This window comes from Magnolia sinica, chromosome 7 (assembly GCF_029962835.1).
Source record: "Magnolia sinica isolate HGM2019 chromosome 7, MsV1, whole genome shotgun sequence".
NCBI classification, from domain to species: domain Eukaryota; kingdom Viridiplantae; phylum Streptophyta; class Magnoliopsida; order Magnoliales; family Magnoliaceae; genus Magnolia; species Magnolia sinica.
The window spans coordinates 12,944,563-12,963,840 of record NC_080579.1 but is presented as its reverse complement, the minus strand read 5'-3'; the positions used below and the strand labels follow the sequence as shown (position 1 = coordinate 12,963,840).

At 45.7% G+C, this 19,278-nt stretch overlaps 1 protein-coding gene across 3 annotated transcripts; it reads right to left on the bottom strand.

Annotated features, from left to right (window-relative positions):
* Positions 1-1,582: 1,582 nt before the first annotated feature.
* On the bottom strand, positions 1,583-6,150 carry LOC131251083 (F-box protein At4g18380-like). 3 transcript variants are annotated; one of them, XR_009173578.1, is made up of 5 exons: positions 6,063-6,127; positions 5,417-5,500; positions 2,603-3,806; positions 1,730-2,385; positions 1,583-1,682 (listed from the first exon to the last, which is right to left on the bottom strand). XR_009173578.1 is itself a non-coding variant. In XM_058251585.1 (3 exons), exon 3 carries the CDS (start codon positions 3,779-3,781, stop codon positions 2,702-2,704), a length of 1,080 nt encoding a protein of 359 aa, XP_058107568.1. In that variant the 5' UTR covers positions 3,782-3,806; positions 5,429-5,500; positions 6,063-6,130; the 3' UTR covers positions 2,603-2,701. The 3 variants fall into 3 exon arrangements, 2 of the variants coding, with proteins under 2 accessions (XP_058107568.1, XP_058107569.1); XM_058251585.1 differs by lacking the exons at positions 1,583-1,682; positions 1,730-2,385 and having other exon boundaries at positions 5,429-5,500; positions 6,063-6,130; XM_058251586.1 differs by lacking the exons at positions 1,583-1,682; positions 1,730-2,385; positions 5,417-5,500 and having other exon boundaries at positions 6,063-6,150.
* Between the last annotated feature and the right edge of the window lie 13,128 nt (positions 6,151-19,278).

The window sequence follows — 19,278 nt, the reverse complement described above, 5'->3', positions numbered from 1 at the left end:
ACAGAAGGCATAATACGGACTTGGTGCTAACTTTTTCCGAAAACCCCGCTGCAAAGAATAAATATTACATAGAAATGATCATACACAACCCTGCATGCTACTTTTTTTCCTAAGCTGACGTGTCACTTTCCTATAACATCCAATCCGTGCAAAAGCTGGGGCCGCATCATAAAGGGTACCTGGGATGAAAACCAGATGATCCATTCATCAAGTGGTCTACGCCATTGAAATCAATGACAGGCCGATGGTTTCATTCAATGTATGCATGTGGCCCACTTATGCATGGATCATTCTAATTTTTTCTCCAGGTAATCTTCATGGCCTGTCCCACCCTTGTCACAGCTCAGATGCTCTACTGAATTGACATATAAATGGTTAAAAAAAAAACATGGCACATAGATATTTTATATTCCATTGTGATACGTTTAACATTTTTTGCTATTTTTGGTACTCGTTTTTATGTACTGTTCATTAGGTTGATCTCACATTTCATGGGCTACCATGTAAACATCACACCGATCCAACAAATATGAACCATTTGATTAATAGTCTTTAGCATGGACGGCCAAGATGATTTGCACAAAAATAGGTCCAATCAACCATTTGATCCATCTATTTGTTATGGCCTTATGATGTAAAGAACCACATTTTTTTAGACAATTGTAAGCATCCATCCATGACTTTGAAAATGGATTGATGTAGAAAAGAAGGCCATATCAAGGATGGATTGGGTTGTCCAATTAGTGTGATTTTTGCATGATGACCACTGGAATGTGTTATGAACGTAATGAACAACAGCCCACCTGACCAGGTATCAACCTTGATTCTTGGCCTAAGGCGTCAGTTTGTGGGGGCCTCGCTAACAGATGGATTAGATCTTGGACCTATCATGCCCTGCCGGCACACGTGTAGTGTCGATATAAGCTTTATTGCACACTCGTGTGGGATTAGTAAGGCTTATATACATCTATCGACTCAGCCCGGTGCTCGAGCCTGACTGGCCAGCTCGGCTCAGTTTGATCAGCAGCGCAGGCCAAGTTCGAGCCTTTGCAGCATTTTCTAAAAGACATGGAGTGCACCTGCAATTTCTCACAATATGCAAAACAGTGGCAGCCGTTTAAATTATTTCATCAAACACTGGTAGATAGCATCAAAATCAAGATACAATGGTAATTTTACCATGTAATATTTCTTTTATTGGGAGTGATTTGTTTCATATCCATACCTTCTTCACCACCAGCCGATCCGCAGAGAATGTATACACCCAAAATAACACTTCGTTGAGTCATTTCATCAACCACTTGGTGAGCAACATCAATATAAAAAACCGAGTCACCAAACTGGTTTGATCCGAGTTCGATTCGAGTTGAGGTTCAATCTAAATTGATTCGAGCTCGAACAAGCTCAAACTCGGTTCAAAAAATTTTCAAGCTCCAAAAATCAGCTTGACTCAGCTCAAACTCAGTTTCGAACCAAGTCGAATGAATAGAGCTTTTTTGAGTCGAGCCGAGTGAGCTAACTTGGTTCGTGTACAGCTCTATTTTGGATTGTATTTCAGAAAATCTCTTGATTCAATTATTGCTTTAAAAAAAAAAAAAAAACCAAAAACTAGGCTACTCTAGATAGTGCGATGGATGATACACAAGCATTTACAAATAACAAAATGCAGACGTGGCGTACAACTCGTGAGACTAAACCTTCCTGTCCACAGTTCGACAGTGGGCTGCACAATCTAATCGGAGTTAATATATGACACTTGTACAATTTCTGGGTGCCTGCGTATCAAGCATCATACGCAGCCCGAGTATCATACAACTCCCATGAAATAAAAGCCAAGTGCAGCTTTTTACCCTCTTGCAGGCGGATTTTGAAAGTGCACCTTTTCAACCCCTCTTTAACTCATGCTTATCACCCCAACGTCGTGAATTGTTTTCCGGACGTTATGATTAGTTAGTTAGGTGAGAGTACAGATCGACTGGAGACCACCTCGAGCAGGGAAGAGGGCGTGTGGCCCACATCGTGATCAGTGGACCCCACCTGACAGTGAAGGATGGCGTATGGATAGGGGGGATCAGCTTCTGGTCCCACTTGCAATGAATCCTAGCGAGCTGGGACCCAAAATCACCTACAGCTTTGTTTTCTAATCAATGACTGGTTAGATTCCAAAGTCATAAGGCTGGGGTGGGGGGTCTTTTAGTGCATTTTGGCCGCTGTGTCATCTCAAAGTGGGCCTCTCACCATGGATGGCTGGATTGAGGAAAAACCAGTTGAAAGGTTGAAAGGAGGACAGACCAGACCCACCAAACAAGGGTCCACAATTGAACAACAGCAGCTCGAATCACGCATCCATAGCACTACAAAAGCTGCTGCCAAAGAACTATCTGTCTGTATAAACAAGAAAACAGCACATGCCATCACCACCCCCACATACAACAGGACTAACAGTAGAGATGTACACACTAATATGAAATGCTCAGATTTTTTTTTTTTTCCTTCACCATCATTAAAAAATAAAAATAAAAAAATAAAAAAGCAGTTATTTCTCTGCTGGAAAAAAGAAAAAAGTTACTGAAAATGAGGAGAGATTATGATTTTTACACACCTCATCCCAATCACTTTGCCAAGCTCCACCCAACAAATGACCCATTTTCGCAAGCTCGCCACATTCTGCCCAAGCACAAAGCCAATTATAGGCCACGGCCTAAAAACCATTCATCTCCAACAGATAAGTCCTCCGTTTCAGCAACGCCTTCACAACTGCCTTGAACGACCCATCAAATGCACTGGCAACAAACGCCTCTGTTTCCTTCCTATTCGAGCTGGTGCTCTCCCCCGATGGCTTGATTGACACCAACGTTGCACCCTGCATAATACCCTTCCCTTCCGGAAGTTCCATATACGGGACGTATCTCAGTTTCATGTTTGAAGCTGGCACCTGGGTCCTGCTAGATGACGCTGAAGCAGCTAATGGTTTCTCCCTGAACTCTCTCAGCTGCTCTGCTGTCATGCTCAGGGTCCCTTGCCCATCTGCATCCGTCAAAATCAAACTGCTCAGCGTTGGATGGTCTTTGATTATAGGTCGCAGCAAATAGTGTCTCGTGGACGCAGCAATCAGAGAGCTGATTGTCCAGACCACTCGCAATTTCAACCCTCCATTCGTATAAAATGATTCAGGTATGCTTCCATTGTCCTCGAGCGGTTCTTGACCAGATGCTGGCTTCTGATCTACCCGGATGCCTCCCAGAATGACACAATTCTGGAGAGTGCTGCCAAACTCAGCCTTCCATTTCAGGAGGACGCCATCTTCAGTGCCGACATCGCCAGCGGGCAATTCGATCCGGAGGTTATGGATATGATGGAATTTCCTGAGGACTTGCTCGGCGGAGTGATGAGAAAGTTGGGGAAGGAGGGGCCTGTTAACATTACTGACGTCATGGAGGTTGTGGAAGGGTCTCAGGAGGGTGAAGAACATTAGTTTGAGGAGGTGGGAGAAGAGGTTCCGTGGTCTCTGAGAAGAGTAATCTAGGTTTTCATCGTCATCACCATCGACAGACACGACCTGATCAATTTTGACGAAGACATCATGCACGAGGGGGACGAGGGCATTGAATCGCTTGGAGACGACAGCACAGCGGCCGAGGGCTCTGACATCTGCGAGCTTGTTGAGGATGATAAGGAGTATGGAGTCAGGAATACGGTCGAACTCGTCAACACAAGGAGGTGGGGCTGCATATATCCGGGTTTTCAACTGCATTTTCTGTTTATCAGGCCAAAACTGCATGTTCCCAATTAATTTGTAGGGTTTCCTGGAAAGAAAAAAAAAAATTCATTTGACGTTTTAAAGCTGAATGAAGAACCACCACAATCTTTTATTCACTGTGCACACTTGATTTGTTAAAGCATGTGGATGCTGCCCTAATGGCATTCTGGGAAAAACTGAGGTCAATGTGCTACATTTTTATCACAAATGGTGTTGTGAGAGCATTTGGAATCCGTATGGATAAACGCCATTTGGAAGTATGATCGATGGGATTCCTCCCCAAATCACTAGCAGGGTAATTTCATGAGGGAGGCACCTGAAGTTACACTGCATGCAGGTCAATTGGAAAATCATACACTGCCAAAAATCCCATGAAAGGCCCTGTTAAGGAGGTGCTGCTGTATGCTTGTCTGAAACATGCATTGATTCCTCAAATCACTAGCAGGGTAAATTTGCAAGTTGGTAGGAAAATCGTCCACTCTGCCAAAAATCATGAGTGGCCTGTTAAGGTGGTGATGCTATACGCATGTTTCAAACACGTAGAGAGTTTCCTCGCTCCCTCCCTCGTTGTACTGTAAGGTGACGGTGCTGTATATGTGTATAAAATGTATAGAGAACTGTAAGGTGTGTTTAATACGTATGAAGCCAGCCTAGTTTTCTTAGGCTTTGCCAGTTGCAATCTCCTGTCTATGTTGTCCACAAAAGGGGATACCATGCAGAGAAACAGCAAGGTGAAATTCCTTAAAGAGTGACTTCCTTGGTAAGAGATTCTTATGTGTGGTGCCTAAGAGATTCTTATGTGTGGTGCCAAGTGCAAAAGGACTAATACGCGTGAAGCCAGCCTAGTTTCCTTAGGCTTTCGCAATTGTTCTCCTGGGTGTATTCTCTACAAAAGGGGAAATCCAAGTAGAGAAAGAGCAAGGTGAAATTCCTTAAAGGATGACTTCCTTCGTGAGAGATTCTTGTGAACAGTGCCAAGTGGAGAGGATGTACCTAGTATTTTCTGATTTCTCTTGTTTTAGTGAATAAGAAAGCTCCATGTTACTTCTCCATGGACACGGGTGAATTGCCAAACTACATATATCCATTGTGCGTCCTGTCTCTTGTTATTCTTTTGCTCCTTTCATTCCTAGGAAATTTCTTAAAGAGTGATTTCCTTGGTAAGAGATTCTATGTCTGGTGCCAAGTGCAAAAGGACTAATAAGCGTGAAGCCAGCCTAGTTTTCTTAGGCTTTCGCAATTGTTCTCCTGGGTGTATTCTCTACAAAAGGGGAAATCCAAGTAGAGAAAGAGCAAGGTCAAATTCCTTAAAGGATGACTTCCTTGGTGAGAGATTCTTGTGAACAGTGCCAAGTAGAGATGATACACCTAGTATTTTCTGATTTCTCTTGTTTTAGTGAAGAAGAAAGCTCCATGTTACTTACCCATGGACACGGGTGAATTGCCAAACTACATATATCCATTGTGCGTCCCCGTCTCTTGTTATTCTTTTGCCCCTTTCATTCCTAGGATTTTTTCTATCACATTGATTGTGTGTGGGTGTTTTTCCGCAACATGCCCAACCATACAGTACAATTACCTATTACCAACAGATAATACCCAGCTTATGTATGAACTCTAAACAATATGCAGTAATATATAGTTCTTGATTCAAACCTGAGAACTCACAGGAATCTTTCAGATATGTTGGAGAAATAAATTTCAGCAACAGAGAAGCTGATGGAGTCGATGATCTATTATCTGAAGAAACACCAACATGAAAAGAAAAAAATAAATAAAATAACAATGATCAGAAATTCAGAGACGGCTGTCATCCATACATGTTTCAGATATTTCAGGTCCAGAAAATTCAGAAAATTTTCATAGAAATCATATGATGTATGATAATTAAGGTTTCAAATCTGCTTCAACCAACTTTTAAGAACCTTTTAAAAAAAATTTAAAATTTTTTTTTAAAAAAAAAAAAAAAAAAAAAAACCGAAACGCCACTCGATCTGCACTAAAATAGAAATAAACCCTAGAAAACAAAGAAGACGAAGAAGAAGAAGAAATTTAAAAAGAAGATCCAGTCGAAAACTTAGATAAGCAAAAGGAAAGGGAACACAATCCCCTGAAATATCACCACAAACTCTAGAAAATTGAAGCGCCCAAGCATCAAAACCCCAGAAAAGTGAAAAAGAATTACAAAATTAACAGATAAGGGGCCGTTTGGATGCCTGTAACTTCTGTAAAATGTAAGAAAGTTACAGTTTGTGTTTGGGGGAGAGAGGTGGAAACGCAGCTGCATTGAAAGTGCACCTACCTGCTCTGACCCAACGTCTCCTTCTCTCTCTCTCTCTCTCTCTCTCTCTCCCCCTCCCTCTCAGCGTCTCCTTCCCTGTCTCTGCTCTAACTAGTAAGCCCTAACCCTTCTTTGTTGTTCTTTATGTCTTTTTTCTATTTTTTCTCTTCATCATTTGTTTTTTTGCCTCTGGCGCAGGGGACGCGGATTGCGTCCTACCCCCGTCCGTCTCTAGCCACGAAGTTCCGTGGGTGGGCCCACTTTGATGTATCGGTTTATCCACGCCGTCCATCCCTCCTCTCTGATTATTTTAAGGCAAGTGCAGAAAAGTGAGTCAGATCCAACGCTCCAGTTGACCACACCAAATAATAAGCTTGGGTTGCATGAAATGACAAAGCCGCATTGAATACAAAAGTCGTGGTGTGGTCGACTTGAGCGTTGGATCTATTTCATTTTTGGGCTTAAAATTTAAAATGATCTTAGAGTAGGAAAGGACGGCGTGGATAAATCGATAAATCACAGCGGGACTGCCCATAGAACCGCTCATTCGTGGCTAGAGACGAGAGAGGGTAAGACAAGGGGTGTGCATGAACCAGGCTAGCTTGGTTAGCTGGCTCGACTCGGCCCGAAAAAGCTCGAATCAAGTCGAGCTATTTTTATAGCTCGAAAATGAGTTCGAGCCAACCCCAACTCGACTCCACTCGGATCGATACTTGGCTCGACTTGGATCAACTCGGTGTGTGTGTGTAAAGTTAAAACTTAAAAACCCTAAATCCTTTTCTATTTCCCCCGTTTTCGGTTTTTAAATAGACATAATCGAAACTCAAACCTGACTTGGTACGGACTCCAGCATCTCTACCCTGGTTTGAGTCCGAGTCTGGCACAGACTAATCCGAACCATGTTATGAGTTGGATTTTGAGTCGAGACAAATTATTAGGTGACTCGAACTCAACTCAATTTGAGTTATATTGGATGAAGTCTACTTGGTTGGGGTGACTCACCCACTCAATTCGAGTCGAGTCAGGTGTGAACGAGCCGAGTCTGACAAGACGAGTTGTCCCTTATCCAGTTCTAGCTTGATCCATGACTTTTGTGGCCCACAAGAAGTTTTAATGGCCAATAACTATTGTTTCCTGTGGTGTGGATCTACTTCATTTTTTGTAAAATACTCTAAATTGTGCTGAAAAAATGGACGGCCAGCATGGATGTACAATACACACATCAAAGTAGGCTCCACGATCAGGCCGCACCTAATCTACTCCCGTTCTAAGGTAAAACATGAATAGGTGGATCCCAGGTCTTGCTCCGGTGGTAGACACTCGGAGTTTCAACACCTGGTCAAGGGTTCAAGTATCTATATATGGTGAAAGTCCACTGCAGCATGAGTGTGTAGGGGTGTGTGCGTGTGTGTAAAAAATTAAAATAATAAAAATAAAAATGTGAAAAGTGTTTTTTCTTTTCTTTTCTTTTCATACACACGCAACAGCCCCACATACCCACGCTAGTGGGATTTCACCACCTATCGGTACTCGAACCCTTGACCGGAAACCCTTGTCCGGTAGTAACTCTTGAGTGTCTACCACCCGGGCAAAAGCAAAAAGGTAAACAGTTGAAGTATTACAAATAATCACATTGGGTAAACCTATGTGGCCCACCTGACACGTGGACCATCCCCATTCTACGCTCAGGCACACGATCAACGAAGGAACATTCCGGATCCTGCACACGTTCGCTATTTTGACACGTGTGGGGTGCTTGTGTTTGGTGCTTTTGAGATGCACTTGTGCACGTAATAAGCAAAGAATTCATTTGTTTTATCCTCTTTTAGCAACGAATAGGGTACTTCCAACTTAGCACGGAATGTGGGGCCCATCATGGTTCATCGCCCTAATCATCACCAGGATTAGATGATCCTAGCCGTCCAATCTTTTGCCCTTTTAATTGAATCTTAATTATTTATATGCAGGCACAAGATCCAAAAGTTTACACCCTAATGTTCACCCAACACAATTGGTGCAGATTATTTACCATCTAAACCGTTCAGTAGATGGGACACCACCTGGACTGAACAGAGCCCAAAAATCTCATCCGACGGATGATCTTATCTGCCTGATTAGTTGCCTATTTTTTGACCGTTCATAACGGTCCAAAAAAAAAAATCAATGTACATTTCACCCTTGGGATCATCAAAATGATGCCATTTTTTAACCCTCCCAACGGTTAGGACGTTGGATGAACGGTCGAGATCAAGACCATATCTGCCAATTGTGGGGTAGTGGTGGAGCACAATGTTTATTATTCCTGAATTGATAAGCGCGGGTCAAATCAGGACCGTCCATTCGGTATGCCAGTTCTTGAATAGGTCATAGGCCACAAAGTCAATAATTCTTGTTGAGTTTTGGAATCTCTCTCATCCAAGAGACGAACTATAACATTGGACGGTCCGGATGGAAAAGTACGTCAGCTGGTGATTGGTAACAACGTCCACCGACAGTAACAGAGAACGGTCAGAAGGTCACCACAACACTCGTTCAACTGCAACAACAAGTGCGTAATTAAAAAGCTGACATTTGAATTTCTAACGTTGGTTACAAGTGGGGCCCACCTCATTTCAATGGCTATAACTACCCCACCAACTAGTCTACTGGTAGGAGAAAGCATATGATTGGTGGGTGACACTGCCACCAGCCAGGTGGCCAGTGGTCGGTGCTATGTAGACCCACCATGATGTATGTTTTTTACCCATGCCGTCCATCCATTTTGAAAGATAATTTTAGGTGTTCGATCCTAAAAATGACGTAGATATAAATCTCAAGTGGACCACACCATAGGAAAAAAGTATTGATTGAATGTCTAATATTAAAAACCTCTTAGGGCCTACTGTAATGGTTATTTGACATCTAATTCGTTGATTAGGTCATACAAACTTGGATGAAGGGAAAAAATATATATCAACTTGATCCAACACTTTCGTGGCCCCCAAGAAGTTTTTAATGGTGGGCGTACAATCAACACTATGCGGTCCAATTGAGAATTGGATCAACCTCATTTTTGAGATCATACCATAAAATGATCTTGGAAGAATGGGTGGACAACATTGATGAAACACATACGTCATGGTGGGGCCCACATAGCACTAACCACTAGCCATTGGCTAGTGGCAGGGTTAGTAGCCGATCCATATCTGGTGGATGGAAGGTAGATCTGGGCATCGAATCGAGTCGGACCGAGTTAGGGCTGACTTGACTCGATCCAGTTTTGAAATAGGCCTGACCTAAACTCGACTTGATTCAATACCGAGTCCAACATGCCTAAATCGTTCCGAGTCTGAATCTAGCATGGACTGATCTGGATTGAGTTCAACCCGATCAAAAGTACTGAATCATTTTGAGTTGGCACTGATTTGGATTGAGAGATGAAGGGAGGAGGGAGTGGAGAGGAGAGAGAGGAGGAGGAGAATAGTGATGGTGATGGGTGGTCGTCGGGCTTGAAAGAGGAGAAGGACGAGAGAGGGAAGGATAGGGTCGGAGTAGGTTTGAAATTGGCATATAAGGTTAAAAATACTTAGAAATTGAGATTTTTTTATTTATATATATCTAAATTTGAGTCGAGTCAGTTTCGGGTTGAATCGGGTAGGATTGAATTTAGTTTCGAACTTGATTTAGTTTGAGATTGAATTGGGCGAAGCCTACTTGGATCGGACTCACCCATTCAGTTTGGGTCAAGTCGGGTTTGAACTAGTTGGACGAGTTGAGTCAGGCGAGCCGAGTTGTCCGGTGCCCAGCTCATTGGAGGGTGATGCATATGAGATCTGATCATTTGCAACCGGTTGTAGGTTAGCTTAGCATACACGGTATTTTACTGGCAATTTTTTCTACCATCCGTACGATGTTGTCAGAAGGGCCCACCATGTAGGGGCCACTTCCACTCTGTCCATACGGTGCGGCCCTTCACTTTCACACCTTATTTCAAAAATCAGGCCGATCTAGAATCCAGGTGGGTCACACCATAAGGTTACCCTTAGGAAGGGGAGGGCCACCGTTAAGACCGTTCAAGTTGTGTTTAGATCATATGGTGTTTTTTATATGCCATCTAATCTGTTCATAAGATGTGGCCCACAAGGATGAATAGATATTTCAAAATTCATAACATTCCAAAACTAAGGTAGGCCACACATTTTAGAGGATTTAGGTATGATTTTACATGGACTTGAGTTTTGGATCTGCCTGATTTTTATCTCAAAGGACAACATTAGAAGACACACGTGATTGATGCGGATTTCAGGTATACATCATGGTGGGGCCCACGCAAAACGTTGTAGAATGAAATCGGATTGCGTACTGAGTTACTCAGTACGCTCTTATCGTACTGAGTAAATTCAGTTGGTCCCACCGAGAAAGCATGTGGTTTATCCACTCCGTCCATTAGTTTTTCCAGAACATTTTATGGGTTCAACCCAAATTTGATGCATATAAAAAGCTCAAGTGGGCCATACCACTGGAAAAAAGTGGAAGGATTGATTTCAACCGTTGAAAATTTTCTAAGGCCCCAGTGATGTTTATTTGTCATCCAACCTGTTCATAGGATCAGAAATACTTGGATGAAGGGAAAGCACAAATATCAGCTTGATCTAAAACCTCCGTTGTCCCCAAGAATTTTTCAACGGTAGATGTTCAATTCACACAGTTTCCGGTGGTGTGGTCCATTTGAGGTTTGGATATTCCAATTTTGGGATAAAACCTTAAAATTATGTGTTAAAAGATATGGACGGAGTGGATACAATGCATGAATGACACTGGGGCCCACGGAGTTTACTCAGTACGCTTACCGTACTGGTTACTCAGTACGCAATCCGCTTCCTTGTAGAATAAGCTTATTCTACAAGCGTTGCAGAGGAACCGGACCCATTTACACGTGCCATTAATACAATATTCCGCGTGTTGGATTCAAATTTCAAACACTGACAGTTATACAGGAGTAAAACTTCCATACTCTGGCAGAATGTGATGCTCGATACGCAGGCACTAGCAAATCGTAGATATGGAATATATTTGACTCAAATCAAACCATCCAACTTGTGGGTCACTGTTAAATTGGAATTTTAACCTAATTTCATAACAATAATAATATATTGGTGAAAATTAAATGGACAGTTGAATTGACAAAATCCAATGGCCAGTATTCATGAATCATCTGTCCACTAATCAGAGGTTAGAATTGTCAAACTAATATGATTTTTGGCAGATCACTCATTCAAAGTCACTATCCAATTTTGGACGGTTTGATATGAGTTAATGTATGCCACGTTTACAAGTTTTGAATGATATGTATCAAGGGTGTACAATACAGTTCAGGCTTCTTGCTTGCACAAGTGGGGAAAATGTTTCAGTCATCCAAACCATTGATACGATGGGTCTCATCATGGACGGCCAATTCAGAAAAGATCCCAAAGATTATTAAGATTCTAACGCTTCAATATGTGGCCAATAACGATACGGTGAAAAAACAAGCAATCCAACGGTACACATTCATTCAAGAAAAGCGTCAACATTGCACGGCCAGGATCCTTCAATCTAGGGTTAACATGGTGAGACCCATCAATCAACATGCCAACGGTCTGGATCACTGAACCATGGGCCCCACTTGTACACGTGCGCCACGTGTATGGTTCGGATGTCTGGGAGACAGCTTACCTGCCAAAAGTTAGTTACTATCTACCAAACTTGTGACGCATGAGAAATCAGTCACATCGACCAAAAGCTCAAGTAATAATAAGAAGGCCGAGGATATGAACAGTGTCCTCGGGTTTTTAATTTCGTGATCACGACCGTTGAATAATAGGGCCTATCATGTATGAAGCATCTACCCTTTTGGGAAATCCTCGAATTCCCAACCCCACGAATGGGTGGCCTGAAATTGGATGGTTGAGAAAAGAAAGACAGCATCGGTCCATATTCAACTGAAGAAAAGGTCCAAGGATTGGATGGATATGATATTCTAATCTAGAAAGCTTCTGGGCCTAACCAATAAACAGTTCTGGAGATCTGTCAGATTAATGGACTGGATCACTGAAACAGTGGCCCACTTGTGCAAACTAAAAACTGGAGCGTACGGTGCATTTGTGCATCTCATGAATATCATCATCCTGGACCAATTTCCCAGAATGCCCCTCCACATTTTGAAGGAGTTCTATGCATCCCAACCACACATGTGGGACACGTGGATGATGATTAGGATTTCAGACAGGCAAAAGTAGTTAGGTGCTCGACCATGGAAACGTCTGTTTCAAAGATATCAATGCAAGAGAAACGGAGACAATGGAACTTATCCACTTGGGTGGCCCACCTGGCTTCTTATTTATTCATTTATTTTTCATTCGGAACTCATGATCTCAGTGTTAAAACTTAGAAAGTCTACTAAGCCATGAGTAGGAACATCTGGCCTATTCTCAGTGAGAGTAGGGCGTTTGGCACCATGATTTCTGTTGGGGGCAAAAATACAAGTCCGAAGACTCGGACTTAATGCCTCGGGACTCGGACTTGATACTTCGGGTCGCCGAAGGATGCGTCAAATCCGAGGCATGGTTCGCTAAACCGAGGCAATGGTTGAGTCGGTTCGAACGACTTATCAGCGTTCCGGGGATGTGTCGGGCGGACCGCCTTGCAAGACCGACCGTCGCTAGGTCAGATCTCATCCCGGATATCTTGGGATAAGATCTCCGACCCCGAAGCTCACGGGATCGGATGATGGCTCAAGATGGGCACGATCCTATCTCCGTGATACCAGGAGAAGATCCCGCGCTCGATATCAGGAGGACCCGAGAAGATCCCGCGCTCAATATCAGGAGGACCCCAGCAGCTATAAAAGAAGGACCCTTGTCACCTTGAGAGGTACGAAACAAATTCCTCCTAAAAACCTTCCAAGACTTTGAGACCCCGAGTCCAGGCCTGACTTTGGCATCGGAGGGTCCCCAGCTCGAGCCAGGGTCTCCTTTGTTTTCTTTCTGTGCAGGCATACAAGGGTCGGGAGGACGAACCAGATAATCGCATCAACAGTTTGGCGCCGTCTGTGGGAACGTGCAAAAAGCCATCTCGTATCTCTATACTGAGTCCAATGGTGATGACTAGAAGGACGGTCCCGAGAAGAAGATTTGAATGAGAACGCGATTACAGGGCCATCCGGTCCATCGCGGTTCCCGCAACCCAGAACCCACCTAACAACCGCCGACGAGGGGCGACAGGAACAAGCAACAATCAGTGGGGTCGCGACGATGGGCGGTTGGACAAGGAGGTTCAGAAAATCCGCTCTGATATGAATATGATGAAGCAGAATCTGGAACGAATGTATCAGCAGCAAATGCAACCACTCCCGCATCTTCAAGGGGAGAGCGCGCCGGCGGCGGCGGTTGATCCTCAACCTTACGCGCCGTCCTTCCGGCCGAGCCAACCCCAAGGCGGGTCAGAACCATCTCCAGCGCATTCAGCCAACGCCTCCCTCCCCCCGACTGATCTTCGGCACGAAATAGAGCGAAGAAGGCGCAATCGCCCTTCCATGGAAGGCACGGCAGAAAGCAACGAACCTTGGAAAGCCGACATTCAAAATTTCAAAAGAAGTGCGGGAAGAGATGGCAAAGAGATGGCGGACATAAAGCACGGCGGAACGTATATTCAACCGGGTCCGACGCGAAAGCGTCCCCCTTTGTGGACTCGGTAATGAAAGCCCGATTGCCCGAGAGGTTTCGATTACCTCAAATCACCCCTTTCACCGGCAAGACTGACCCGACCGAGCATATTGAGTGCTTCAGAACCTATATGGAACTCCACGATGCCTCGGATGCGGTAATGTGTCGGGCCTTTTCTCTTACATTGACCGATGTAGCTCGACCGTGGTTCAAACAGTTGAAACCAAAGTCCATCAGTTCATTCGTTGAGCTGAGCAACGCCTTCCTCACCAACTTCATCGGCGGAAAGAAAAAATTAAAGCCCCCTGCACCTGAATAGCGTAGTTCAGAAGCAGGAGAGCTATTGAAAGATTACATCAAGCGTTTTAATTTCGAATCCCTTCAAGTTCGAAAACATTCAGAAGAAACGGCCCTCAATGCACTCATGCAAGGAGTTAGGGATAAGCCATTCCTGGCATCTCTAGACAAAACTCCGCCCGATACTCCGGCGTTTATGGCACGGTCCGATAAATATGCCAACGCCGAGGAAGCGCGAATCTGCGTGAAACTAAAACCTCGGCCAAAGAGTCGGCCAAAAGAAGCCGACTCGGCGGGGGGAAGGAAACGCAAAGAGGATCAAGCGCGTGACGAGCGAAGGTCGAAAACGGCCGGATCGAAAATTTTCCACATATACTCCCTGAATAAGACTCGGGAAGAGGTATTGATGGAAATAAAAAAGCGAAGGCTTTGTTAACTGGCCCGAAGCTCAGGAGTAATCCTAATCGGCGGGATAAGGATAAATTGCCATTATCATCGCGATCACGGGCATAACACAAGTGATTGCCGTCACTTAAAAGAAGAGATCGAAAGACTCATAAAAGACGGCCGACTCAGAGAACATATGGTCAAAGCTGGGGCATCTGAGGCGCGCCCGACCGAGAGTCATCCTATGGAAGAAATCCGGACGATTATCGGCGGTCCACAATGTGGGGGCGACTCAAACAACGCGCGAAGGAATCATGCGCGAAAACTTAGTCAGCCTCAGTCCGAGCTCATGATTATAGATCGGCCATCAAAGGAGAAGAAAAGAGAAAGATATCGCATCTCGTTCACAGAAGAAGATGCCCGAGGCATCTATCACCCCCACGATGACGCATTGATTGTCACCCTGACCATCGCTAACCGAAAGGTGTTTCGTATACTCGTCGATACGGGGTCATCTGCAGACGTGTTATTTACCCAGGCGTTCGACAAAATGGGGATCGAACGATCCACACTGCGCCCAGTTCGGACCCCGTTGATCGATTTTTCCGGAGGACAGGTGCTGCCTGAAGGGATTGTCTCGTTACCACTCACTGCTGGCAGTACCCCATGTCAGACGACGGTGATGGTAGACTTCCTGGTCGTCGATCAACCATCGGTATACAACGCAATACTCGGCCGACCTTCATGTTGAGTCTCCTCCAGGCCGTGGTGTCCACTTACCATCTTTCCATGAAATTCCCGACCGAGTCGGGAGTCGGTATTGTCAAAGGAGACCAGCAAGATGCGAGGCGATGCTACATGATGGCTGTAAAAGGAGCCGCCGACAAAAGTCCGACCAACATATTAACGATCGAATCATTGGACCCTCGGGGCGAGAATTATGAACGAGGACAGCCGGTCGAAGATCTTGTCTCGGTCCCCTTGGTCGAGACAGATAGATCCAAGACGGTACGAATTGGCTCGTCTCTGCAGTCTCCTTTGAAAGAAAAGCTTATAGCCCTGCTCCGTAGGTACACCGACATATTTGCCTGGAGTCATGAAGATATGCCTGGGATCGCCCCCTCTGTGGTGGCTCACCGACTCAACGTCGATCCGTCGTATCGACCGATCCGACAGAAGCGGCGACCGCTCGGCCCTGAACGATACGCTATCATCGAAGAAGAAGTCAACAAACTCCTCCAGGCTAATTTCATAGAAGAAATACACTATCCAGAGTGGGTCGCGAATGTCGTGCTTGTAAAGAAATCCAACGGGAAGTGGCGAGTCTGTATCGACTATACCGACTTAAATAAAGCATGCCCCAAGGATAGCTTTCCGCTTCCGAGGATAGACCAGTTAGTAGATAGTACAGCCGGACATGAGCTCCTTAGCTTCATGGATGCATATTCAGGGTATAATCAAATTGTAATGCGCCAAACAGATAAATCAAAAACTACCTTTGTCACCGACAAAGGCCTTTATTGTTACCGAGTGATGCCATTTGGTCTGAAGAATGCCGGCGCAACTTATCAAAGGTTAGTTAACAAAATCTTTGCTCGGCTTATAGGCCGGACTATGGAAGTATACATCGACGACATGCTCGTCAAAAGCATACACGCGGCAGATCATGTGAATAATTTGGAAGAAATGTTTCTAATCCTACGGAAGTTCCGGATGAAGCTGAATCCAAGTAAATGTGCTTTTGGAGTAGGCTCCGGTAAATTCCTCGGTTTCTTGGTCAGCCAGCGAGGAATAGAGGCAAACCCTGAGAAGATAAAGGCTCTGATTGATATGGAATCCCCCAGAACCATTAAGGACGTCCAAAGATTGGCCGGACGAGTCGCAGCACTCAATCGGTTCCTGTCCAGAGCAACGGATAAGTGTCTCCCTTTCTTCAAACAATTGAAAGGAAGACAAGCGATGGGTTGGACGGAAGAGTGTGAAGCAGCATTCCAGCAATTAAAATTATATCTCGGTTCTGCACCTCTCTTATCAAAACCTGAACCGGGGGAGTCGTTGCTCCTCTATCTAGCTGTATCCGAGGCAGCGGTTAGCTCGGCTTTGATACGAGAATCCGAAGGAAAGCAACTACCGGTTTACTACGTCAGCAAAGCGTTCCAGCAGAAACGAGATACCCAAGCTTGGAAAAAGTGGCCTTGGCTTTAATAACTTCCTCTCGGCGACTTAGGCCGTACTTCCATGCCCACACCATCATTGTAATGACCAACCTTCCGCTTCGCCAGGTACTGCAGAAACCAGAAGCTTCCGGCCGACTCACCAAATGGGCTATCGAGCTGAGTGAGTTTGATATTCAATACCGACCAAAGGCAGCAATCAAAGGGCAAGCCGTAGCTGATTTTATCGCCGAGGGAACGTCTTCAGCCGAACTTTCAACAAATGATACACCGAAGGACGGTGCAGCTCCGACCTCAACCGCTCCCCCTTGCCCTATTCCGTGGAATCTGTATGTTGACGGTTCTTCCAACTCGAAGGCCAGTGGGGCTGGGGTTGTGCTGGAAACCCCCGATCATACTTATATACAGTATGCCTTACGACTTGGATTCCAAGCGACGAACAATACGGCGGAATATGAAGCGTTGTTACTCGGCCTCCGACTCGCCGCTAGCATGGAGGTCACTCACCTAAGTGTTTTCAGCGACTCTCAGTTGGTTGTTAACCAGATTATCGGTGTATACCAGACACGAAAAGACCAGTTAAGGGCATACATGCAGAAAGCAAAGGAACTCATCAACGGATTTCAACTCTGTCGCGTCACTCGGATCCCTCGTACGAAAAACAGCAAAGCCGATTTGTTAGCAAAGCTCGCCTCGGCCGATGAAGATGAGATACCCAGGTCCGTCCCTGTCGAATACGTTGACAAGCCCAGCATAGATGAACCAATTAGCGAGGCCGTCAATACAATCGACTCGGAACCTTCCTGGATTGATCCAATCCGCCAATACCTTGACGAAGGAAAGTTGCCCGAGGATCGTCGAGGCTCGACGAATTAAGATTCGAGCCTCCCGTTATACCATATTCAACGGAACCCTCTACAAGAAAGGTTACTACGCCCCGTTGCTGCGGTGCCTCAAACCCACCGAGGCAAACTATGTGTTACGGGAAATTCATGAAGGAATCTGCGGAAACCACTCTGGAGGGCGATCCCTCGCCTACAAGGTCCTACGACAGGGATACTACTGGCCCACTATCCAACACGACGCCCGCGAGCTCGTTCAAAAATGCGACAGATGCCAACGGTTCGCGGCAATTCCGAGGCAAGCACCCGAAGCATTAACGCCGATGACTGGTCCTTGGCCTTTCGCGCAGTGGGTGCCCCGTACCATCGTTACAGACAATGGAAGGCAATTTGATAACAGAAGCTTTCGCGGGATGTGCGACAACCTCGGAATCAGAAACGTTTACTCTTCGCCTCATCATCCTCAAACCAACGGACAAGTTGAAGCGGTTAATAAGATTATCAAGCAACATCTTCGGACCAAGCTTGGCCGGGCCAAAGGAGAATGGGCCGAAGAGCTCCCGAAAATTCTTTGGGCCTACCGAACCACTGCTCGAACAGCCACGGGGGAGACTCCGTTTTCACTAGCTTATGGCTCGGAAGCCGTCACTCCCGTTGAAATCGGATTACCTTGGGCTCGAATCACCACATTCAATGCAGAAGCAAACGAAGAACTCCTAGCACTCGGACTCGACCTTCTGGACGAACAAAGGGAAGTGGCACGGCTGCGCACGGAGGCGCGGCAGCGACAAGTGGCTCGGTTCTACAATACCCGAGTTAGGATTAGAAGATTTCGAATGGGAGATATGGTTCTTCGGAAAGTGTTTTCTAACACCAAGGAATTTGGGTCGGGTACACTGGGACCCAATTGGGAAGGACCCTACATCGTCTCGGGCACTATTAGACCGGGAACGTATCAGCTGGAAGGCCTAAACGGACAGCCGTTGCCTCACCCTTGGAACGCTGAACACCTCAAAGTCTACTATCCCTAGTTCTATATTCAACGATTAAAGAAAGGATAAAGCCAAGTCAAATAAGTAAAAATAGGCATTTCTCTTTCATTCCTCAAAACATATGTAAGTACAAAGCAAGTGAATACATCAAAGCAAAAAATACATGTCCAAGGGCCCCGGTAACTGTCCTCATGCACCGGCCTCATCCCCAGCAGTATCTTCAGCAGTGGCGTCCGGGTTCTCGGATCCCGAGGCTGCTCCACCCTCGATTTCTGAAAGGTCAAGGTCAGGGAAGGATTTCTTTATGTCCTTGACGCATTCCAGATATCCGCTTTGGAACAAGCGGTCCCTTTCATCCTCGAACTCCGCCGACTCGAGGAATGCTTGGACGGCTTGGTCCCTAGCCTTCTCGGCCTCCCGAGTCTTCTCGACGGCCTGCTGAATGTGCTCCGCCGCCTCAAGCTTAGCCCGAGCTAAATCATCCGCGCACGAAGCATGGACTGCTAGAACTCGCTGATTCTCCTCTTCAGCTTTGGAGAGTCGAGCCAGTGCCTGGGCGACCTCTGCCTTCGCTTCGTCCAGGGCTCTTCTGGAGGAAGCCGCCTCTGCCCTCGCGTCTTCAGCAGCTTTCCGGGCAAGGGACGCCTCGCCTGTCAGGACGCCGACCCGGATCTCGGCCTCCCCGCGTCGACCTTCGGCCTCAGACAGAAGAGCCTGCAGCCGATGAGTTGAGGATAGCTCCTTGTGCGAGTTCAAAAAGCATCCGGGCAGCGTGGCTAACGGTCTGCGACGACGGGGCGTTGTAGAGTTTCACGAACTCTCTTTCGCACCCGCGGGCCAGGGCCTAAGGAACCATCCCCGAC